This window comes from Ochotona curzoniae, unplaced genomic scaffold (assembly GCF_017591425.1).
Source record: "Ochotona curzoniae isolate NIBS_2020 unplaced genomic scaffold, NIBS_Ocur_1.0 contig_3520, whole genome shotgun sequence".
In the NCBI taxonomy this organism is placed as follows: Eukaryota; Metazoa; Chordata; class Mammalia; order Lagomorpha; family Ochotonidae; genus Ochotona; species Ochotona curzoniae.
Window position 1 is genome coordinate 2254470 of NW_024465894.1, and position 24771 is coordinate 2279240.

At 46.6% G+C, this 24771-nt stretch overlaps 1 protein-coding gene across 1 annotated transcript in view; it reads right to left on the reverse strand.

Annotated features, from left to right (window-relative positions):
• The window catches only part of TSHZ2 (teashirt zinc finger homeobox 2), a 389161-nt gene that overhangs the window by 138937 nt on the left and 225453 nt on the right, over positions 1-24771 (reverse strand). Inside the window, exon 2 of the mRNA XM_040981292.1 lies at positions 12320-15392. Within this exon, the coding sequence (XP_040837226.1) occupies positions 12328-15392 (3065 nt within the window). The 3' untranslated portion in view covers positions 12320-12327. The remainder of the gene's footprint in view (positions 1-12319; positions 15393-24771) is intronic.

The window sequence follows — 24771 nt, forward strand, 5'->3', positions numbered from 1 at the left end:
TGAAAGAGGCAGTCACACTGCTGAATCCCAGCTTCAGGCAAATCTCAACTCAAGCACTGGGGTTCTTGAACCCAGGCAGTACACCAGCACACTAGTGATGGTCACTAGCTCGCAGCCTCCCTTCTAGAATCTCCTTTCCTGAGTTCTGTGTTTCTTCCTAGTTGATGTTGTGTGGTTACAGATGCTGCTTTGCTCACTGAGAGTTCTAGGCAACCACTAATGTTCTGTTATAATTCCCCATTTCAGATGTGAAAATGGCTTATAACATTCAACACAAGGGCCTCTTTACAATGATATATAATTTAAAAATTAACATGAGTACAGAGGAGACTGTGCATTTTTGAACTAGGAACTTAGAGGTTAAAGCTTGATAAGGTGAGCTCAAAGAATTAGATGAGTTATTAAGCAAATGCCTCCGTTACATGTGTCTACGACTTCAGAGCTTTCCTAGCGTCTTCCAGTTCACTTGCACTTGTCAAAGTGCAAGCCAACAAATGCTGTATTTATATTAGGGTATTTTCCCCCATTGCTAGGGATGTTCTATAATTCCTGACACAGACCTTTTCAATCTAAACCATGCTGTCAGAAGGCAAGCAAAGTAGAAAAAAAAAAAACCCAAACAAACAAACAAACAAAAAACCTAATGCCTGATCTCCAGCAGGGGCCAAGCAGCCTGAACAGCAGAAACAGAAAGAGCTCATAGGGATTCTCAGGAGGGAACCATGGCTCTGTTTACATCATCATTGGCTTTGGGTGGAGATGGGCCTCGAAGACTTTGGACACTGGAGTATGCGTCTATCACTGGGGAAGGGGACACAGCCATTGACAGAGATAGTGAAAAAGGCAGGGAAAGAGAAAAGTGAACTAACCAGGAAGGAAAGAGTGGGTAGCATTTCTGCAATAAATAATGCTTGAGACACTTCAGTGCTTGTATTATTGGTTCCCCCATTTGTGGCCTTGTGACCAAGTCATTGCCCCCTGGTCTCCTTTTGGCATTGAGTGGTTACAATTATGGATGGCAAATTTCTGGACATTTGACATCTACTCCAGCCTTCCTCTGGCCAACAAAACTCTCTGCCACCCAACTGAATAATTATAGCAGATTTCAGCTGTCACGGGAGATTCCAAAAAAGGTCATTAAATCCTTTTGAAAACAATGTGTTGCTCCATTTCATCTTGCCAGTAAATCTTCCACTCAAATTAGGACCACCTAGTGTTGATGTTCAGAGAAGAAGGGGGTGAATTATACATGATAGGAAGAGTTAAATGGGTGTTAAAAAATAGGGAGGCAAACATGAGGGGACTTTGTTTTATAAAAACCATAATTCCTGGGAAGCATGAAACTTGGGGGTCACTTTGATCCAATGGATTTTTCGTGAAAGACAGGCAAACATGGCACAATGTGGGCACTGGAGGTGGTCATGGGAATGCAAGTATAGCAGTTAGTCCAGGTTCTCTAGAACACACTCCAGTCCCCTGTTAAACAGCTGGTTGAATTTGTTCTCATGCCCACATCTTTTTTGTTTGATATCCCTTCTCCTTCTTGCACATATGTGGTTCTGAGTCACCCAGAATTCCCTCGAATTCACTTGTTCTCTCCATACTCACTGCCTCCATTGCAACCCAAAGCACCACTTGGTCCCTTGGCCTCTGGCATTTCTGCAATGTCCTCCTGCTTCTGTACCTGACCCTTCTGACCTCTAATCCATTCTGGGATGATATTCTAAAAATAAAAGTATCATGCCACTTTAGTGGCTTCCTGCGGGCTCAAGGGAACAACTATGCAGTATCTCCAGCATGTCCTACAAAGCCCTGTCTCACTCCATGTTCACCCCAGACGAATGTCCCCTGTTTCCAGCACCAACAATGACACTTTCAAGTTGAGAACACCAATCCAGCTCCCATTTCTCTTTCTCAGGATGTTTCTGCCTCGTGCTCCAGCTCATCCTCATCTGGCTGTTCTATTTAAAGCTGTTGGTCCTGTCACACTCTCTCACACTACCTTGGATTTCCCTGGCTGCCCCTCATTTTTAGAGATTATGATTACTTGTACCTTGAGCACAATAAATGTCAGTCTTAATTTTACTGTGTCCTCTCCGTGTATTTATAGTCTGTGTTCTCTGGAATACAATGGCAAGCCAAGTAGGTGCAGCTCTGCTTTCTCAGCCTCCTCTCTCTGCCTTCTTCCCCAGACTGGGCTCTAATCATGCTGTACCATGTGCATTTTTGAGAATGAAGCATTCTGCTCCTCTTGCTCAGAAGATTTTCCTGGTCCCAGTACTTTTCCTATGCCCTGTCCCTATCTTCCACCTGCCTCATTCCTTGTCAATCTTGTGGACTCAGCCAGATCACTTCTTGGTTGGATCCCCTGAGACTTCCCATGGGTTCAGTGCTTTCCATGTGTAAATGCTGAGCACAGGCTAAGCTTTGTTGCTTTACATGCTTTGCTGTGAAGGGCTGTGAATTTTCCAAGGTTGGAGCCAGACTCTATTGCTCACTACTATAGTTCCACTACCAGCCACAGCTTCCAACATCTCTTATGTGCTTACTATGTAACGAATGGTGTTGCATCTGGCTTTCCCAGTGGAGGTCACTGAGACAGGATATATGAGTTGGTTCAGTCATAATGCAATTGCTGCAGCTGCCGGTACAACTCAGACTGTTAGACATATTCACCCAACCTTGATTTTAGTGATGTTACATCTTCATAATCATGAGGTTGGTTAATTGAGGGGTTCTATGTATCTGACACTGGACTAGCAAAGTATTTAGTAGGTTTTTAAAAATTTTATCTTTATAATAAAATGTGATGTTGGCCTTTTGATGGAAGAGACAGCTGAGATTCGGGGAGGTGACTTTGGCTGCCCCAGGCCCTGTGTGAGGAGGTAGAGACATAGCCCTGAGATGAGACCAGGTTTCAACAATTCCAGGGTCCAAGTTCTTCCCCAGAAGTCCAGCTGTTGTGTCTCCTCTTGGGGACTCCTCAGCATCAGGAACTTCCCATCTTTTGAGCCTGGCTGCATGACAGGCAGTCCTTTCATTCACAAAGGTCTCCCACTATTTTTCCTCCTGTGTAACCTACAGAATTTGACCAAGGGATGTCTTGGCATTGGCATATTTGGGAGCCAAATTCTGGCTTGAGGCAAATTATTGTCTATTTGTGATGATCTGCTGCCCCGTCATTTGTAAGCTGTGTTGTTTTCCTGGTCACGTCACCTCTCTAGAGGCTGGTTTATTTGCCTTTAAACTGAGTGTCAACACAGATCTTTCTTTAAAGAGTTCGGGGGGCAAGAACAACTGAGATCATACACATGGTCCATCAAGAAGCAAGGGCTGGCCCCTGGGAATCCCATCAACCACTCGCCCCCTCACTGGCTAAGGCTGCCCAGGGGCATGAAAGTGCAACAGGCAGTTTGATGACTTCTGCACCTGAGGGCTGCCCATGGAAGAGTTGATTTCAGGAGGTGTGTCTATCAGAAGGCAGGAAAAGCACACAGAAGCCAGCAACAGGGCACAGGGATATGGCATCAGGAACCCGGAGGGGTCTCTAGAATCCTCTACTGAATTCTACTTTTATGGAAAACCCCTGTCTCCCCAAAGTTGTACTTGTGAATCATTAAAGTATATTACATTATGTTGTTGAAAGAAAAGATATCAAGGACTTTTGCTTTACTGTTACTGATAAAATAATCTCAATGCTGATTCCAAACAATGCTCAATGAATGCTAGTCCTCAATCAATAATACAGGCAACAAAGACAATACACATGGTGCAGGCACTGTTCTAAGCACATCTGTTAGCACATTTAGCCATCATCATCATCACCATTACTGTTAGCAGCAGCATGACTAACATTATCATCATTACCGTCACCATCACCATCAACATCAGCATCATTACCACCGCCATCATCATCATCTCCATGAAAACTCAGTGCAGATATTCCCAGGCACGGCTCAGTCACAAGAAAATTTGCATTGTGGCAAGCGGGATTTTTCAAGATAATTATTGGCACAGAGAGAGAGAGAGAGAGAGAGTCTGAGGGAAGAAAATGGCAGGTTAACGCTCTGTTGTCTCCCAAACCCTACACTCCCCATCCACGAAGAATCTATATTCACAGTCTCTACTTATTTATTCAAATGAAGTGGTACAGCCCAGCCCACTTTCTGATTTCAGTCTTCAGGAGACAAAAGGGGTCATTATTGTTTTATTATTATTTCTAATGGCAGTTGACCAAAGAGAGAGGACAAAGAAGCTCATCAAGTCCTTGCTGTGGGGGCCAGGACTGGGGCTGAGGAGCCCCTCTGCCTGTAACCAAATCTCCAACACAAACTCAGGTGGGAGAAAAGTACCTGCAAGCCGCTGACTGCCCCAATCTGAGCCCCTCTCTCCTAGCTACCTTCAGGGAGGCTGTTCTGAATGTTCACAGCATCATCTTACGGAATGAGGAAATGGGAGCTCAGAGGAGATGACTGAGCTGTAAACGCTCACTCGGTGAACCTTCCTAGGATGGGAAGCCAGCTGTGTCTGACCTCTGAGAAGTGTGACAGAGATGACAGCCCAGGTGCCCTGAGCACCTGCTTCCCTCAGGTTGACTTTCCAGTCCTCATCAAGACGGACTGCTCTGGATTCTACCTAATGCCTAAAGATTAAATAGCACTCCAACATATATATCTAAAATAAGTGCTGTTTGTTGTTCACCTGTTGTCACAGTCATTCTGAAGCTGAGACATTTGAGACCAAGACCGAGACTCATCACAAGAAGCCAGCAGAGGCTTGAGTCTTAGCAATCACGTGCTCAGGGTCGTGGGTCTCATGCCCCATGTCTAAGTCATACTGTTCCCTGGGCCCACAGTCTTCTCTGCTCCTGTTGGATTCCTTGCCTCGTGTTGCCATGTGTCAACTCTTCGTCATTAGCTGAAGCCCACCTTCCCAACCCCCAAAGGACAAGGGGAGTTCCTAGTTACAAATAGCTGCAACATGTTCTTGAGTTGGCTCCTCAATCTCCGAATCTACACCAACGTGAGTAAGGCTCTGTGAGTTTGGATCTCTACCATGTTCACTCTGCACAGAATGTAAGTATATGAGGTTCCAGACATCTGAGGTCCCACTTCTCCTTTATGATTCTTCTCTTCAAATCTGTTACTTTCTCCTTCTTGCCCCATGTTCTCAAATGCTGCAATCGCCAGTGGCCGAGCTAACCCCTTGTCCTACTGCATTTTTCACGGCTTTTGCTTTCCACCCACCAAATCAGACAGGGTAAGACTAGAACTGCAGGTGTTGATAAATGAGAATCAGAACAGCTTTACCATTGGGGCAACCTTAAGGCACCCTTAACGCTCCAGTATTAGCTGCAAAGAGGACATGGAAATAAAAGATAGCCATTTCAAAAAATTGTAAGAGTTACGACATGAAGGGCTCTTGGCCCCGGGCCTAGTGCAACTGAAGCATACGGTAAATACCAGTGTTGGTCAATACGCAGCTCTTGTGTGTTCCGGGCACACAGCAGGAAGCTGACGCCCACTGGCCATCTGTAAGTGGTGGAGATGCGTGAATGGCAGGAGTTGCGTGTGGTTGGAATGCTGGACATCTGTCCTCTCTCTGCCACTTGACTCAGGAGATCTTCCTTATACCTTATGCCTCAGTTCTCTTTTCTGTAGACTCAATGACTATCACTCACCTTGTGAGATCTGAGAGGAAAGTGAATAACACTTTCAAGGATTTGGTGCAGGCTCAAGTATTATGAGAAACCAAGCAACTGGAGTCTCATTTCACGCATCCTCTCTCTCTCTCTCCCTTCCAGCTCATGAGGCATCTCATATACAACCCTGTTCTCACTGCCTTTTCCTCTGATTGAAACTCACTTCCTGTTCCACCTGCGAGTTACAACTCAGGGCCCTTCACATCTTCCCTCAAAGTAGATCTCCCTTGCTGGGTCCAAGACCTGGGGCTGACACAGTGGGAGGCGATGGGGACGGGAATGAGGAAAAAGGCCTTTGTGTCCATGTGGCTTTGCCATGGAACTCAGAGATACAAATTGGTAGCCTGGGAAGTACATCTGGCATCTGTCATTCAAAACAACAGCAGCAGCAAAGCTAAAATCTCAACCAAATCAAAACACATTAACAGGAATGTCTCAACTGATGTAACACAGTCTGGCTTCCCTTTCTCTGGAAAACACCAAAACTCCACCGGTACTTCCTGCCTCCCTTGTCACGATTTCAGCCTGGCCTGCTGGAGTCCTTTATGTCACCTGCCTGGCCATGGAGCTCTTGTCCTGTGACGCTAGTACCTGAGTTCCAGCATCTGCCACTTGCTGTCAGTACGCATCCAACACAGTCTTGTTGCTGAAAGTCTTTAAGTAAATTCATGTGTGTGAGGTATGGGCAGGCGGGGGATGATTCCCTGGAAAATCAAACTCTCTCCAGATTCCCAGACTGAAACAGCTGTGATCACTGGATCCCAACAATGAGGAAATGCCTGAGTTGCAAGTCTCCACTTTTTTCTGTTTATGCTCATGGCTACAAGATGTGGATTCACCCCATAGTACTCTGAACAACACAGATCATGTGTCTCCTGCATGCAACAAATAAACAAAGAAATGTGACTATTCCAGAAAAAAAAAAGATAAAAACACCCAAACGACCACTTCTGATGTAGCCCTGTGGGAAGTGACCACTCTGCACTGCAACGGCAACCACTAAACATGCCCACTCCATCGCACACTGCGGCCCTCCGGCCTTCCCGTTCCTGCCAGCTGAGCCTCACACAGCCTTTCTACCGGATTCAGCAGAACATGGTATGTGCTGATTTGCAGCAAACTCCGGCTCATCCAGGGGAGAGTCGGGGATGGAGGCAGTTGCATGCAGAACCCTCAGCTATTTTGGTACCCTTAACACATTCCCTTATCTCCGTGTCCTACATATCATTTAACAAACTGCCCTGCGATTCGTGCAGGGCGTGGCGTCATGACTGATTTAAAATCCCCGCATTGCTAAAACTGCATTGTTCTTCATCAAGTTGAGTCATTTTTATGTGAAGTGTCAAGCTCCCTAACAAATAACTCCTGCCAGACAAATCAAGTCCTTCGTCTCAGAGCTGCGGCTAAATAGTTTATAGCTTTAATCTGCTCACCGAGGTGTGCAGTCTATGACAGTAATTATAAATGCAAGGAGAAATTATAGCTGAATGCTTTAACTGCATTAGGAGCCGTTTGATGAACAATCATGAGCGCCTGCTCATTTTCAACAATAGAGGGCAAGTTAGTGTCAATGCATTAGAGAGATTTCAGTTCTGCATGGCTTTTTCTCCCATTTACCACGGAATGTCACTTGTCTCCCATAAAGTAGAAAAAAAAAGCATCGTGGAAAGCTTTAAACTTGATAGTTAAAAAAAAATAGACAAAGAGAGATAAGCAGGGGGAAAACTGTTTATCAGAAAGACTTTTTTTTTTCCCCCTGTTTTGCTTGGCGGCAGGTCTGGTTCCAAATTAGCTGGGTGAAGGTAACTGCTTGTTTGCTTGCTAGGGGCCTTAAGGCATGTCTGAGAAACCCACACAGACAAAGCCTTCTCTGCACGAAGGACAAGTTCAAAACCGGCCCAGGGAGCAGCTCCTATGACAGCGTGCGTCTTCCCTGGATGCGTCTCTCCACCTGCATCTACCTAAGCTAATGACACGATTTAGCTCTTTATTTTCCCTCCTCACTTTCGTAGAAAGACGTTTTTAATTTAGCTGAAGAATTACACAAATGTATTTTAGAGACATAAATCCATATAAAAAATATGAGCTAATTAAAACATTGCACTCCCTGTCGCTCATGGATTTTCAATTTAGCGAAAGAAAAAAGAATTGCATCTGGTTAAATGAAAAGATGATACTGATGGCAGATTGGAGTAAATGAAAAATAATGTTACTCTATATTAAAGCACCAAATTATACACGTCAGGATTGAGTACTGCAAAGTCCAAATGAGGGGCAAGTGTAATGGGGGGTCTCAGAAGTGTTGACTCGCTTGGGGAGTTAAGCCAGATTGCCTGGATAAAATGCAAATGTTATGAACAACAATGCATTGGTTTTTTGATGTTTGGAAAAAACTAGGTTCTTTTATTTGACCCTATTTTTCCTAGTTCTTATTTTGTTTCCCCAGAGTGAATTCTTGAGATTCAAGAATTACTTACACACGTACACATACATGGTATTTTAAAAAGTTCATGGGAAATGGAACTAAGAGATAGGCTTATTTGGTGCCCAACATTTTGAAAGCATGCAGTCTGTCAATCGCATGCATTGTCCAAATGCTCTTTAAAGACCTCTCCTACATATGGATTTCAAAATTTAGGGCACCAAGAAAGCTTACTTTTTATTTCCATTTCCATGATCTTCCAGAACTCTGTGTGTGTGATGTTTCTCACTGGAATGTGGCAGGTTTTTTTGGTTACACACTACACAGTCAGTGGGTAATGACCTGACAGTGCCAGGGTATGAGAAGAAAGAGAACCAGGACGCTCTGCTTCACTCTTGAGGTCAGTTTCAGGTCTCCAGTTGCCATATTTGATTTATAGCTGGGGCCTTCAAGAGGCTCAGGAGAGACCTCATGCTCTCTTCAGCTCAATGCCATATTTTGCGAACTTTTCTCTGAGCTCTTGGAGGCACATCTGGCCATCGGTAACACGTGGGAACCATGAGCTGAGGAGGAAGAAATGAAAAAGCAAAAAGAAATTGGACGGGCCTGGGTCGGTTCTGGGTTCCAACTGTACCTCAGGGATTCCTGTGTGCTCTGGGATAAAATGACAAAACTCCGGAGCTTCAGGTGACCCCTGCAAAAGTTGAATAATGCCAGTAAGCATGGCTAGCTCACAGGAAGAAGCACAGAAATGGTCACTTTGCCTTCGCTGCTCTCACCAAGCAGCGGGTGGAGGTTGTCATGGGGCACGTGGTTTAGTCTCAGTTATTTCTATCTGAGAATGTCCTGGCAGTTCTGTAGGATTTCATGAGAGGCTGTGGAGCACGCCATGGACCCGCAGAGCCCAAAAGCTCACTCTGTGCTCTTATGTAATCCTCACAGCCTTCCGATGAGAGCGACACTCAGTTCACGTTTTGTAGACCCAGAAGTGAGGGGTATAAGCTAGCATGAGTGGCTGAGTTTGGGTCTGAACCAGGACCAACATCTTCCACCACCAGTATTCTTTCCAATGCTCCTCTAAACCGCTGGTCCCAGTGTTGGCTCTGCCTGGCCCTGGGCAGCGGCCTCCTCTCGGCTGCTCCCTTCAGCACTGACCCCAGGTGTCTGCCACTGTGCACAGAGAATCCAGAAACAAAGCTCATCGAACACCTGCTGCCAGGCCCAGTAGGCACGGCTGCTGAGTCACTATTATATTTCCATTGCTACATAGTTTGCTGCATTATAAAAGTACACCTGATATTTGTTGAAGGATGAAAGGGATGCATACAGAAAGGAACAAACAAGCCAAGGGAGGAGGGAGGGAGGATCCGAATGGACGAAGTAGTGGTTGATATCTCTTATAGGCATTACTTAATCCAGACTACTTGAAATTTTCTATACTACTGTATAATCCAAGTTGTTAGGGTTTCCAGACCTAGCAAATAAAAATACAGCATGGACAGTTAAATTCAAACCTTGGATAAATAAGGAATGTTTTTTTTAAAATACAAGTATGGTCTATGTATATTTGGGACATGTTTTTACTAAAAACATACATGTTATGTGAAGTGCAAATTTCCCTGGACATCCACCCTGTATTTTATCTGGCAGCCTTACACGCTTTTCACTCAAAATGTATTTTTATCAAGTAAGTCATCCATGACAAAGGTGGCAGCTCATTGGACTAGAATTACTGCACACAATCTCAAGGCTAGGTGGGCTGTTAAACTTGTACACTGCATTACATGGTAATGACGATAATTTCAAGTTCTGGTATATCTTAGACTCATTGATTTGCTCTCTGTTTAATTTCTATTATTCCAGAGCACATGAATGTTAAAGTGATATACAAACACATATTGAAATTACTTCAGATTACATCCTAATGTCAGGATGCACGTCTAATAATCTCTACAGAATTTTTGATGAAAAGTTGTATCTAATATTTTGCAGAGCCTTTTCATAATGGTTTAAGTTATATCTCATATAGGAAAGCAAATTCAGGTCAACATTTGTAGCTTTCAGAGAAGGCAGAAACGGTAAAGCTTCTAAACCGCCCATAGAATCCCGTCCATGCTTTTGAAAACAATCATATCAGTTTGCACCGTGTGTGCTGCCAGGCACACCCACCAGGATAGAGTTCCAGATAACAGTGAGGCCATCCCATGAGCATTTAGAAAGATAATGTACATGATTCCAAGCAGTGTATAAGATGGCACACAGATGCTGTTCTACAGGGCGCCTGATGGGTGGGGGCAAGGAAAGCACCACTGTACTCCCAGGAGACCCGTCCCAGCAGACCAGCCCTGCCACCACCTTCACCACCTGTTCTGTATACGCAGCACATGCACATTCTCATTGTTTTGGAAGAATTCCAAATTCTCAGTTCTATTTTTCTGTGACTTTCCCAGAGTCGCAGCATAATGGCGCTCACATAAAGCAGACAACGGCACTTTAAAAGGGTTTCTTGGAAATCCAGGTTAGAGCTACTCATTCTGCACAGATATACAGACGTGAAAACAACCATCTGATCTATGTATTTTAACAGATTTTAAAATACCTTTTGTGTACTTTCCTCAAATTATTGGTTTTCCTTAATTTCCTTACAAGGGTATATTTCAGATTTTACCTGTGAATGGATGTAAGCTTTTTCTCCCTATTTATACGTGACAGTTAAAAATGGTAGGAAATCTTGCTACAGCACAAATAAACATCCTTATCTGTCCTCATCACCCTGGGTTGAACTCACCGCTGCTGCACTGGAACCATCTTTCTTCTCTCTAGGTCTACCATGTATGTCCGCTTTCTTATAACTATCCCAAAAGCTGAAGAGTAAGTTATTTCCAATTCAAAATGCTATAAAGCAAACAAACCGGATGTCACAAAGCCCAAGCTCACATTTCAACTTTTTCTTTCAATCGTGCAAACTCAACTAACCATGCTTGGAGAGTAAGAGGTGCTATGCCAGCAACGCGTTGAATTCCCGTGATAGAAACATGCAAGCAACCTAACGACCGAAAGGACTCTTCACTTGAGCCCAGGTAGCTGTTGAAGTTATAAGACGTTCTCATTGGCTCTCCATATCTTATTATACATGAATGAATAGCTAAGGAAGAGCAAATCTATAAGTTGGTAAGACACAAACTGGACTGGTCACTGCCCAAGGTTTACTTGAGGTGTGGAAAAGTTGAGGGACAACATGAAGATGCATGAGGGGGTATCACCTTGGTTGTGGGACGGGAGGGAAAGGACGCAAAAAAAGTACAGGTGGAAGACATTTGTCAAGACCCAGCCTCCACTCTCGCGAATGGCTACTGTTGCTAACGTGCAAAGCTCACTGACCTTCGTCCTGTCCCGGCTCCCGTGTGGCACAGGTGTTCTAAGCATCATGACCATAAAACCAGGGTCCTCTGTGATATGTGATGTTGAAGCTGCGGGATCCCAGGCACTTGACAACAGGTACGCAGGGGGCCACTGGTTTATACAAAAGAAAACCTCCAGGGCATCTATTGCACCTACCTTTATCAAAGGTGGGCTCAGACACGCCTCTATCCTAAAGGAAACCAAAGCAGGAAAGAAACGCACAAGCTGTGTCTGCTTTTCACCTCCGTGTTCTCTACTGGCCCCTTAAGGGCTCAGGCGCTTTTCTAGAAAACTCCATATAAGAAACAAAAGAAAAAGGGAGGTGGAAAGCAGCGATGACCAAAAGCGAGCTGTAATAAACATCAATTATAAGGAACAATAATAAAGTCAACTTTCAATTACTGGGTTGATGGAGAAATCTCCTTATAGTGACTGTCCTAAGTCACTCTTGCATGTGTAGTCTGCTGCTCATTTTTTTTTTTTTTAAAGCTCACTTTAGGGGAATGCAATGGTGAGCGAAGCCTGTACTTACTCATTAAAGTAAAGGCAAAGCATGGCTGGACCCTGAAGCTGATGCCTTGAGTGTTTAAAGGTCTAACAAAGCACAATGATCTGTGAACTTCACCTCCCTAAGTCCAACTGATTATATTCCCCAACTTGAAACTGGAGGACTAGGGCTGCTGTAAGCATGTTTGGGCCTCTGGGAGGCACTGGCTGCCTCCGAGCAGACCCATCTCCCTTTAAGAAGTCGCTCACCAGGTGCCTGGGGCAGTCGCCTGGGAGCAAACCCGTACCTGCAGGGCTATTCTTCATCCAGGTCTGCTACAAACTGTGAATGGTGTTCGGGTGACTTGCTGTGCGTTTTGCTTAGGTGGAGTTTTACTGCATGTTTGCTCACAAATGTCCGACAGCACAACTTACACTTGAATTTAGAGTCCGTGTCCTCTTCGCCAGCTATTGTTTCCGGAGACCTCTGAGCCGATGATACCCGGGAGATCTCTTGTTCCACCTTGCTTTGTTGGTCCACGGCCATGCGGGTCATGTCCTTCATTTGGAAACCCAGGTGAGATTCCAAGTGGCTGATGTAGGTAGAAGGGGTTCTAAACTGGGAGGCACAGTCACTGCAATAAAAGATGGGGTGTCCTTTGTCCATGTTTTTCAGAAACTTTGTCCCGCCAGTTTTCCGGAGCTGGTACTTGACGTTGGCCAGCCAGTGGCTGATGGTGGTCATGGAGAGTCCCGTGAACTTGGAGATTTGCATCCGCTCTTGAGGACCCAGATCGGACAGCAGGTATTTGCCTTCTGATGTCTGGAAGAGGCTCGAGGCGAACTGAGCTTGCAGAATCAGAAGGTGCTGGGGGTTCCAGTTGGACTGCCGGCCTTTCCTCTTGTGCAAAGTTGAGACTTCGCTGGAGACGTCCTCAAAGCGCCTGACATCCATCTCCAGCTTCATGGGAGGGACCCTGGAGGAGGCGGCCGGCTTTGGCGTGGTCGCTTTGGGGAGGACTTTGACCATGTCCGCGATGTCGGACAGAGCGTGCTTCTGAGGGGGGGACGTGCAGGACTGTGCTTGCGAGGACTCGGCTTTCTTGCTTTTGGACTTGGTCAGGTCGATGGGCTGATCGTTCTCAAACAGGTAGCGCCTGGACACACTGGCTGGCCTCGCAGAGGCAGGGCTCAACACGGGCTTGTCCACGACACTGAGATTCGACTTGTGGAACAAGGGCATTGTGCTTGAGCTTGGGCTGGCACAGGCAGGAGAGCGTAGGGGTTCCGTGGCTTTGCCCAGGTGATTGTTCAGGACGGACTGCAGGGCACTGAGTGGGTTGATGCAGGGCAGGGCCGGACTGTGGTTGGCAAGGGCACATCCGTTGCTGAGCGAAGATGCCGGCTCCAAGGCCTGAGGCTTCTCCTTCTCGCTGCCCTCCATGGCTAGTTTGTCTTCTTCCTTCAGGGCACACAACTCCACCTTCTTGGGTTCTGGAGGTGCTTCGCTTCTGGGGAAAGACTCCCCCTCGCTCTGGCTGAAGGACGAGGCCTCAGGGTGGGGGCTTTCTTTCCCACACTCCTTCGTCACTTCCTCTTTGTCTTCCGGTTCCTTCTTCACGTGTGCGTATGGGGCCAAGTTGGCCGGCACGGAAACGAGTGGCATGACTTTCCACTTTGGGGCAATTGGTCGTAACTTGTTGGCGAGATTAGGCCGAATCTGCAAGACCTGGGACCCCAGCGGCAGGGGCGGCTTGCTGCCTTCTGACAACTGGTAGGCTGCGTGGATGCTGGGGTACGCACTCCAGCTGGGAGCCCCGTTCTGAGCCTTGTTGATGGCTGTGGTTACAGTATTTTCCAATGACTTCAGAATGTCCCCGCCACCCTTGGAACCATCTTCCAAGTCCTCCTCCCTTAGGTACTGGTATTTGATGGTCGGGTCCAGTGGTTTTTGCAGAGGATCTTCGTATTCCTCGTTTTTCACTGTTTTCTCATCCTTGCAATTGTCCTCGGCTTTTTCCTTTTTGCTCTCTTTCTTCAGCTCGGTTGAGGAGGCCGAGCAGTCGGACGCTGAGTTACTGGATGGCTTGGGAGTGAGGGGGTCGCTGTTGGGGGCTTCCGACAATGACTGCATTTTCTCCACGGCGAGTGGGTCTAGGACCAGCTGCTTCCCCTTCTTGGATGCAGTGCTGGTGACCTTGAGAAAGTGACCAGTGACCATCATGTGGGTGGTGAGCTGCTGCAAGGTGTCGTGGGAGCTGCCACACTCCATGCACTTTAAGATCTGGGACTTGCAGGCCTCGAACTGCCAGGTGTAGCTGGCGCCGTTTTGGTAGCCATAGCGGTTGTTGGAAGACAACTGCAGGCTGGCATTCTTCGGCGAAGAAAAGGAATCCGCAAAGGACCCCGTGGTGGAATCGGGGGAGCACGGCCGATTGACGTCAAAAACACGCTTCTTCGCCGGGGTGACCATTTTCGATGAAATGGTTGGAACTGGCTCCTTCAAAGGCACTTTTTGGTAATGTTTTGTTTTGATCATGTGGACGCTCAGATCCTGGAGGGAATCGAAGGAGTCGCCACAAAACATGCATTTCAGCACCTTCTGAGCATCCTCCTTGTCCGTGTCCTGGAAAGCCCTTTTCCGGGGCTTCGAGTAGCTCGCGGGCCTTAGCTTGTCCTTCTTGCGGTTGTCATCTTGGTAGTGGCCCGTCTCGTTCATGTGCACAGTCAACTCCACCAAGGTGTCATAGGCAGCGCTGCACTGGCGGCAGCGGAACCTGCTGGCGCCGGTGAACACCGTCCCACACACCTTGTTGCTCTGCCGGTACAGCTGCACCGAGCTGAACAGGCTGGGCTTGGAGACGGATCTCGAAGGCAAGTTCTGCTGCAAGCTTTTAGAGAGCGCATCTTGGTGCCAGTCAAAATCACTCTTGGTGTTGCCATTTCGGGTGTCACAGTTCCGCCTCTCGCTGCCAGACAGCTTGAAGCCGAGGCCCAGGCCCGACCAGTAGGAATCGGACAAGATGTTGGCGTAGACGGCGGTCATTTTATCCATGCAGTTGTGGGCTTCGCTGGGAGCCTTGGCGTGGGCGTTGGGCCTCTTGTCCGAGGCATCTCGGCTGCAGACACTTTTGACGTCCGCCACCTGGTCGCTGGCATCGCTCAGCAGAGATTCGTTCTCGGCGTCCTGGTTGGACAAGTGACTTCCTGGGGAGTTCTGGTAGCTGAAGCAACCTTTGTGCTCTGGGCCCGTTTCTAGCTCCTCGTCTGTCCCCGTGTCATTGCTGCCCTGAAGCTGAGCCACGGAACCACTGTCCTCCTCCTCCTCCTCTTCCTCTTTTATTTCCTCCTCTTCCTTCAGTTGTTCCTCCTGGGCATAGCCTGGAAGAGAAGACGGCAAGATGAAACAGCAGTAACAGGTTACACATGGCATTCCGATTCCTCCGCTTAGACTAAGTGGTTCCCAGGCCAAACAGAACGGCAATTTAATCTTTGCTTTTATGTACAGTGGGCCACAGAAGCAGGGGGGAAAAACCCAAATGATACCTTTTGTGCCATCTACTGCCTCCTTCTTTAATTGGCAGGGCTTATCATTCTTTATGAATGCCGAGAATCCCAAGTTAACAATATTCATGTTTCAGGAAAATCATTCTAATATTTCTCTAATGAATCACTAGCTAAATTCATGTGTGTGACTTTCAGGAAAGCAGGATTGAAATGCAAATCCTATTACAGTGCCTTCTCCACAGGGAAGGGTGTTGGCTCAGGAGAAATCCAAGACTGAACCCTTGCGGACTCGGGGGTGGGGTTAACCAAGGCGCTGGGGTCTACTGGTGTGTAATCATCTCAATAAATCATCCTTGAATGCTTAGAAATAATTTGGAGGCATAAGCATCATATTTGTGGTAACCGATGTCTTTTTGTTCTAACGTTTCTGTCTGCAGAGTCGCACGGCAGGAAGAGAGATTATGAGGTATGCAAATAAGGTCTTCCAGAGATAGCTGAAAAATTATGTAAGCTCAGCAAATACCCTGATTTAAAAATAATAGCAAATGGTGTTAGAATGGGAGGTTTGGGGACTAGCTTATGATTCTCAAACAGGTTTATGAAGACCTTTCCACACGAGCCTGCAAATGCCCTCTCGATCCTGTGCCTGTAATTTCAAATGCACTGTGATTTGTGGGTGCCCGTCATGAGGTGCCAATTATACTTTTGATTTGTGGATGCAAAATGCCATTGGGGATGCATGCTTTTCCTTCTCTGAAAGGATTTAGGGCCAGTAATTGCATAGGGAAAATGAAGACATGAGGGAGCCGGTGCAAAGAGAATTAAGGGGCCAATGTCCATCAGTGGCGACAGGATGGTGCCTGCTGGCGCCCACGGGCTCATTCTCTTCACCTGGCCTTCCTGGGGCCACGCGGATAAAATGCAACCAGAGAAAAAGGAGAACGGGTCTTGGCTTTGCAATGCCTGCATGACCTTCATGCAACTTCTGTCGATGGCAGGCAGCTAACTGGGGAGAAAAGCTGAGAGCAGATACTGCCATTTACTTTCCCCAAGGGGACAGAGAGCTGAGGTCTGTTTGGTGAGGCAGGAGAGAGAATTAGAAGAGAAGGGGCTTCATTAAGAATAAGGAAGGGGGCGCAGTGCGGTAGCTAAAGTCCTCGCTTTGCAGGCGCTGGGATCCCATCTGGGTGCCAGTTCTAATCTTGGCAGCCCCACTTCCCATCCAGCTCCCCGCCTGTGGCCTGGGAAAGCAGTCAAGGACAGCCCAAAGCCTTGGGACCCTGCACCCGCGTGGGAGACCCAGAACAGGCTCCTAGCTCTGGATCGACTCAGCTTCAGGCCTTTGCTGCTGCGTGGGGAGTGACTCAGTAGATGGAAGATGTTCCTCTCTGTCTCTCCTCCTCTCTGTATATCTGACTTTCCAATGAAAATAAATAAATCTTTTTTTTAAAAAAGGGCAAGGACACCAAAGACTGACAAGGATAATAAAGATGAAAAAATCACTCATTGGTAACTAGCAGCTCCTAGGTACTAAGCTAGGTACTGAGCTAGGTACTGAGCTAGGTACTGAGCTAGGCACTGAAAACACACACTTCCCTTGTGTCTAATATCCACATGAAGTAGCAACTGTTATTACTCTCATTTCACAGATTTGGAAACTGAGGTTTGAGGATTAGAAAATTCACCCAAGGCCACACAGCTTGCTGCAGGGTGGCAACAAGACCCCAAGTGCCTTATCCAGGAGGCTCTGCTCTGACGAGACTTACAGGTTCAAGGTTAAACAGCGGTATTTGACTGAAGTGCCACCACAAAGATAACCAGCCTCACGGGGAGCGCCGTGGAATGCCAGCCACAGGAGCCCACAGTTCCAAGGGCATGACACCCTTAAGGCAAGCCGAGACATGAACATTCACTCCAGCCTCGAGCTTGATGCTTGTGTTTGTCGCTACTGCTGCTGCCGCAGTGTTTTTGCTCTCCCAGCATGTCAGTCTTTCCCCGTTTCCGTAAGTTGAAGAAACAAACAAAAAGAAACTATTTCATCTACTCAAACAACCATTAATAACTGGTTACTGTTCGCCAGAAAACTATAGCTTAAAACAACAAAATGACTGAATTAGGCCATTGTTCTTACTGCATTTGCTTTTTCCTGCACTAATTTGTTATAATTATAAATTATTTCCTGGACTAACAGTGTTATACCATTAAATTCAAGAGGAGAGTCTGTGTTACAGAATTAATAAATGGCTTTTACTGAGCCAAATAAAATATTCCAGGTACTTAAAAAAATTCTTTATTTGAAAGGAAGAATTACATTGAGAGAGAGGACACACACACAGGGAGAGAGAGAGAGAGAGAGGAGAGAGAGAGAACTTTCATCCATTGGTTCACTCCTTAGACAACTGCAAGGACCAGGGTTGAACCAGGCAGCAGCTAAGAGCTTCTTCTGGCTCTCCCACATGGGTGGTGGGCCCAAGCGCCTGGAACGTCCTCCATTGCTTTCACAGGCCATTATCAGGGTGTTGGATTGAAAGTGGAACAGCTAGCACCTGAACTGGCCATAGGTGTTGCAGGCGGTAGCTTAAACTGCTGTGATACAAAGCTGACCTCCTAGCAACATTTTCCAATTAAATCTGGCCTCTTTTTTTTTAAAAGTAAGTTTTTATTTATCTGAAAGTCAAAGAGACAGAGACAGAGAGAGACATCTGACCACTGGCTCTTTTCCCAGATGTCAGGGCTGAGCCAAACAAAACCGGGAGTGACTCTGCCACATGCTGTAGACACAAGCACTCGCACCACCTCCTGCTGCCTCCCAGGCTAAGCTGGCATCGAATCCAAGCCAGGAACCCAGGCATCCCAAGTGCCACAGCACAAGAGCGGCTAGGGCGCTATTACTCTACGACATGGGCAGGGTCCTCTGGCTTGGGGCACGGCTGCTCCAGACAGATCAGTTTGAGGGTGCATCAGTCAGTTCAGGGAAAATACAGAATTAAGGAACATGTCCACTTTTGTCAAAATTGCCATCCTTGCACTGCTTTTTTCCTAATATATCACATTTTCATGGACTTATTTTTTCTTAAAGATTTATTATTTAATTTTATTGGAAAGGCAGATACACAGAGAGAAAGAGAAATAAAAATCTTCTATCCACTGGTTTGCTTCCCAAGTGGTCCCAATGGCGACACTGTGAATCTAAAGCCAGGAACTAGGAGCTCTTCCGGGTCACCCACGTGGGTGCAGGGGCCCAAGGCTTTGGGCCATCTTCCACTGCTTTGCCAGGCCACAAGCATGGAGCTGGATGGGAAGCAGAGCATCCGGGACACAAACCGGTGCCCATGTGGGATCTGAGTGCATGCACGGTGAGGGCTTCAGCCACTAGGATATCCGAGCCCTCCACCGGCTTTCTAAAGACCTTTGTGGGCATGGATCTCAAGTGTTTGAAGTTTATCAAGATAAACGACCCACAGACATCTAAAATACTCTCGTGTAGTCGCAGTGTGACTACATCAACAAAGAAAAGTGTGTGTGACTGCATGCACACACATACAATCCCGCTATGCACGAGCATGCTACACACCCACTAAGGCAAGCGAAGCCCTGGCAGGAGGAGGAAAGGGGGCTTCGAGACCGCTGTCTGGCAAGCCTGTTGCCATTTCCAGTGTCCAGCTCCCCGCCTGGCACTTGGCAGGGGGTTGGGAAATCCTTTACATGATTGCCTGTGTGTGCGAATGAAATATACATGCGTGTACACATGGTCAGACACACACACAGTCTGCCCAGCCAAGGTAGTCATTTTCATACAAGAAGAGGAAGTGTCTTTTTTGTTTTTCTGTTGACATTTGGAAATGTAGCTTCGCAGACCAGCTCAGCCTCACAATCTACTTTGTCCTAAATGCATTCCCTGAGAGAAAAGTCGGAGACAGCGAACGCCTCCCCCACAATACAGAGAAAATTTTCTGCTTAATTAGGCATTGACATGTTTACTATAACCTTTACAGGAGAGTAACTCGTGCTGAGAGCCCCTTTTTGTCTGCTCTCCTCGCAGCACAGGCTAACTCGCGCACCCGATAAGGTGCCACGCCGAAAAGCCTCGCAGAAAGAGAGCCGGAGCATCCGTCAAAGCGAGTGTCTCAACGGTGGCTCGGGCTTCCAAGGAGTTTTTAAAAAATACATTTTAATATTGTACATTTAAAACTGTTCACTTGACTTAAGTGGTTTTGTTTGCCATCGGCAGTCACGGGTGGAGGGAAGGCAGCCAGCGTGGGTGATCCCGCTGTATAATGAGTATTTCTTTTCTCTCTCTCACTATTGATGATCTGTTTCAGAACATTTTGCATCGTGGTATAAATGAATGAATGGCAAATGCATTCTGATGAATACTTATTCAACACGAGAAAATTATCACGATTATGCTAAGACACAATAAGAAAGAAGGGTTTCCTATCGAATGTTTTGATTGATTTTGGATTGAGGATTAAGCTTCGTGGTGGCACACATTCCCTTTTCCAACCTAAGCTTCTTATCCCACCCCACACTGCTGTCTCCGACCACAGGAAATGACGCCTTTCTAGGGACATCTGATTCAAGTGTGAACCCTGCCAGTTCTTTGAATGGCCAAGTGAGGCCAGTTCCCTTGTACTCCATGCTCACTGCTCAGCCTGGGCTGCCACATTGTGCATCATGGTGACTCCATGAGATGGCGCCTCCTCTGGAAGGCTTTCCTGATTGGGGCTCCACTTCTCTGTACACCTCCTGGTCACAACAGCCTGTAATCCCATGGCAGTCACAAAACTCTGAAATGATCCTGGCTATTGTGACTTAGTTGTTTCCTCCCACTGAATGAATGTGACCCGGAAGCCCCTGCACCCATCCTGTCCCATGCCTCAGCAGTGTCATTGATGGGGCCAAGATGCTCCAGTCCGGCTCAAGTGTGGTTCACACTCCACCTTATCAACTGTACTAAACCATACAACCAGAACATGCCCGTCAATCACGTCTTCAGAGCAACCCACTCACCAGCCCTCTTGCTGCCAGAGTTCTCTGGGTTTACACTTCTCACTGTCAAGTATCAGCAACTGCTCCTAACATGGATTACAACTCAAAAGAGACTCACGCATGGGAACTTGGAGGGTAAGCCAACTAGCTGGCCAATACACGCATCATTAGGGTAGTAGTCTTTGGAATTCTTCATTGAAACAGGAGAAATATGATGGGAGAAGTACATATGCTATCAAGTTTCAACCTTAATCGTTTTGAGTAAAATTCAGAAATAAATCCTTAGATTTTTAAAAGAAATCTCCCTTACACTAGAGGTTAAAAAGGGAAGGAAGGTTGAGTTTCTTGTTTGTTTTTATTTTCTTTCTAAATTACCATCTCAATTGCTCTGAAAACTTCTGGTTAGAATGATTTAAAGGAAATTGCACAAAAAATTCATAGCTGGCATAATATTAGAGATCAGGCTTTCAGTAGGCATACTTCTTTTTTTTTTTTTTTGTATGTGGAAGCCTTGAAAATCCACAATCAGATGTTTATAGTGAAAACAAGGACAGTTTTAAAAATGGCAGCAATGTGGAATGGTGATAATTCAAGAACAATTTAAGACTCAAGAAGGCTGATTTTAAAAAATGAAACCTAGAATTCAACCAAGTCTTCACTTAAAGACCTATGTGATGGTGACAGGATCATTTTCACCAATCTAGCCCGTTAAATGACGGTTTAAAATCACAGAAGATTCCACAGTATGCAAGGCAGACGTAAATGAGGGGGTCGCGATCGCTGCTTGCCGTGTACCCAGTAGGTATGCTAAATGATGACACGGAGAGAGGCCTCCCTGTCACAAGTCTCTAGTGTTTGGGTGACTGTGGTCGGAGAATCTGTTAATGTGTATATTATTATTGGCACTAATTGGCACTCTTGTTGGCAGGCTGAGTAAAGGGATAGAGGAGTTAATGTTCAAGGAAGCCGAGCTGCTTCCCAATGGCGGCTGGGTCCAGGGTGAATTCTTCCAGGAGAGCTGCTGCGGAGTCTGCCTCTTGCTGCTGAAGGGTAGTGGGCTTCAGGGCTAAGGGAACCTCCTGGTAGGGTCCCTGTGCATAGACTTCACGTACAGCAAATCCAGGTCCCACAAGCCAAGGTCCAGCCTCTCTCAGGTGTGGAGGAATTACAGAGTTCATGCCCAGTCCTGAACAGCAAGCTTTTCTAGCCTGCATAGCATACAGATTTTTATCTCTGCCATGCAATCTTCAGCTCAGAAACACAAGACTGAGTTCTACCCAGAGATCACAACAGAAGTGTTTTTCTCTTTCTGCATCTGAGTGGCAAGAGTGAACAAATGGAAAGCTTTACTTAAAGGAAGGTTGGAGATAGAGTACAAGGACAGGAGGCCTTATCCTGAACCGAGTTGTACTTGGTGGCATTTCTGAGGTCAACAAAGACTGCGGCCTCGCTTTGTATGTTCACCAGAGTGGCCCCTGTGTGCTACGGCTGCCAACAGATGCCCATGCGTTCATTTCCTTGAGGCATGCTTGTGATTGGCTCTCAGTGGCCATCTGGACACAGTGCTTTGAGCAGTGGACTTGGCCAGCTACCACTGTCAGGAGAGCATATAGCAACCAGCTTTGTGAAAATACTATACAACATTGAGCACTCACAGCCTCTTTCTTCCCCAGAGACCCATGGGTTAGACAACTCCATTTGTACTGAAAGAAACCAAACCAGAAGTGAACTGTTGATTCAAGAACAACCCTTTACAGCCCTGATCTAAGCAGTTAATATTAACACCAAGCACCTTGATCTTCAACCTGAATAGGTGGCAAACATTCCTTGACTTTGGCGTTCTTTGTTGTCCCTAAAGTTTACTCCAAGTGAGTGGCTTTTCGCTGGTATTTGCATTAGGTATGAATTAACAGAAGGGAAGAGTGGGTCGGGGTCTGTATTTGATATTAAATCATTTGTATAAAGAGCCAGTGTGGTACATGTGCCGGGGACTTCCACTGAAGTGATGTGCAAATACCCAAAGGCGAGCTATCAGGTCATTACCCATGATGATAACGTCTCAGTCCTCGAGGGACACAGCAGGCCAGCAGCATAGGGAAGAGGCCTTGGGCAGAGGCTGCGGGCCTCGCACTGAGAGACACGACTAATGCTCCAAGCAGAAGATGCTTCATATTCAGCTACCTGGAATGCCAGCCCAGCTTGCGTTCTTACTGGGACGTGTCTCTGTGACAATTTCCCAAAGCAGAGTCAGCAACTATTCACAGAAGGGTGAGAAGGGGCCACTTTTTCTGGGAGCTCCAGTTTAGAAATCGTTATCCTTCTATTATTCTTCCACCAGGAAAGCTACAAATCAGGAACAGAGGGGAAAACGAAGTGAAACAAAACAGGAGCAGAGAAAATACACGAGGACTGAAACTTTCCGATCGAGCTGAAAGTTTTAGCCTTTGACTCCCCATATGGAAGCAACTGTTTTCAGCAAGATGTGAATTTCTTTCCCAAACATTTTCTCCACCAAAGGATAAACACACACACACACACACACACACACACACACACACACACACAGTCCTTCCCAGGACCAGGTATATATATATATGTATATGTATATATATGTATATATATATGTATATATATATTTTATATACATATATATATATATATGCATTGGTTTGTTCCTGATGCTTTTGTTTGTTAATAAGAGGGGCAGCGACCCACTGTCCGTAAGGACTTGAGGTACGTGAAGACAAGGCACCCTCTGTGGTTTTCACCATCATGATATGACATCATCAGAGAGCCACCCAGCAGATCTGGGCGGTGATCCTGTTTCCATCTTGGCTGGTTTGAAGTCAACAGCTTTGTGTGTGTGTGTGTGTGTCTGTGTGTCTGTGTGTGTCTGTGTGTGTGTGTGTGTGTGTGTGTGTCTGTGTGTGTGTCTGTGTGTCTGTGTGTGTGTCTGTGTGTGTGTGTCTGTGTGTGTGTCTGTGTGTGTCTGTGTGTCTGTGTGTGTGTCTGTGTGTGTGTGTCTGTGTGTGTGTCTGTGTGTCTCTGTGTGTGTGTGTCTGTGTGTGTCTGTGTGTGTGTGTCTGTGTGTGTGTGTGTGTCTGTGTGTCTGTGTGTGTCTGTGTTTGAGCATTATTTCTTTTTCTGAAAGATTCAATGCAAATGATGGGTAATGATTACTTCTCATGGCCTTTTGTCGAAAATGTCTCAACTGTGGGCCCAGTGCAGTAGCCTAGCAGCTAAAGTCCTCGCCTTGAACACGCCGGGATCCCATCTGGGCACCGGTTCTAATTTCAGTGTCCCTGATTCCCATCCAGCTCCCTGTTTGTGGCCTGGGAAAGCAGTCAAGGATGCCCCAAAGCCTTGGGACCCTGCACCCGCGAGGGAGACCTGGAAGAGACTCAGGGCTCCTGGTTTTGGATTGGCTCAACTCCAGCCGTTGTGGCTGCTTGGGGAGTGAATCTGCAGATGGAAGATCTTCCTCTCTGTCTCTCCTCCTCTCTGTATATCTGACTTCCTAATAAAAAAAAAATCTGAAAAAAAAAATCTCACTGCATTAGCCAAGAATTTTAACCTGCTGCTTCTGCCAAGTTCATAGCTATGACCACTTATTTAAGAAGCAAAGAAAGAGAAAGAAACAAACCACTGTTCCACACAGAGAAGCTAAACTGGCACTGTAAGAAATGGTCTGCCCCTGGTTTTCCAGGCGAGAAGGCCTCACAGCTCTGGAATCTGAGGTGGAAGGACCTGCAGCACCCAGCAGCACCTCCTCTAACAGGCGGGGCTTTGCTGACCTCGGTGGCCAGCAGTCCTGCCACGAGCGGCTTCTAGTTTATTGCCCCTTGCAACGCTTCCTGTTGAAGTCACCCTTTTGGTCATCACGAGCAGCCTACATCGAGGACCAAGTGGAACCCCTCCTTTGGGAATGAACTTCTAACAAGGTAGAATCGGAGCAAGCTACCACTGGCTGGGTGTTTCTGTGCAAGCTTTCAGGACACACGCCCCTCTCTTCCGTCTGCTCGGTCCACACCTGAGCGCCTTTGGGAACTGGAACTGCAGTGCTGAAGCTTCCCATTACATACTGGAAAGAACAGTAATAGACAACTTCTTCTGGAAGAGATTTTGCCACGTGTGGCAATGTCCATGGATGTTTTTTGGTTTCTACAGTTGAAGAAGGGAGTGATGCTGGCACCCATGGGTCGGAAACAAGTGCTGCTGGGACATACTACGATGCATGGCTCAGCACCCACAGCACAACGCT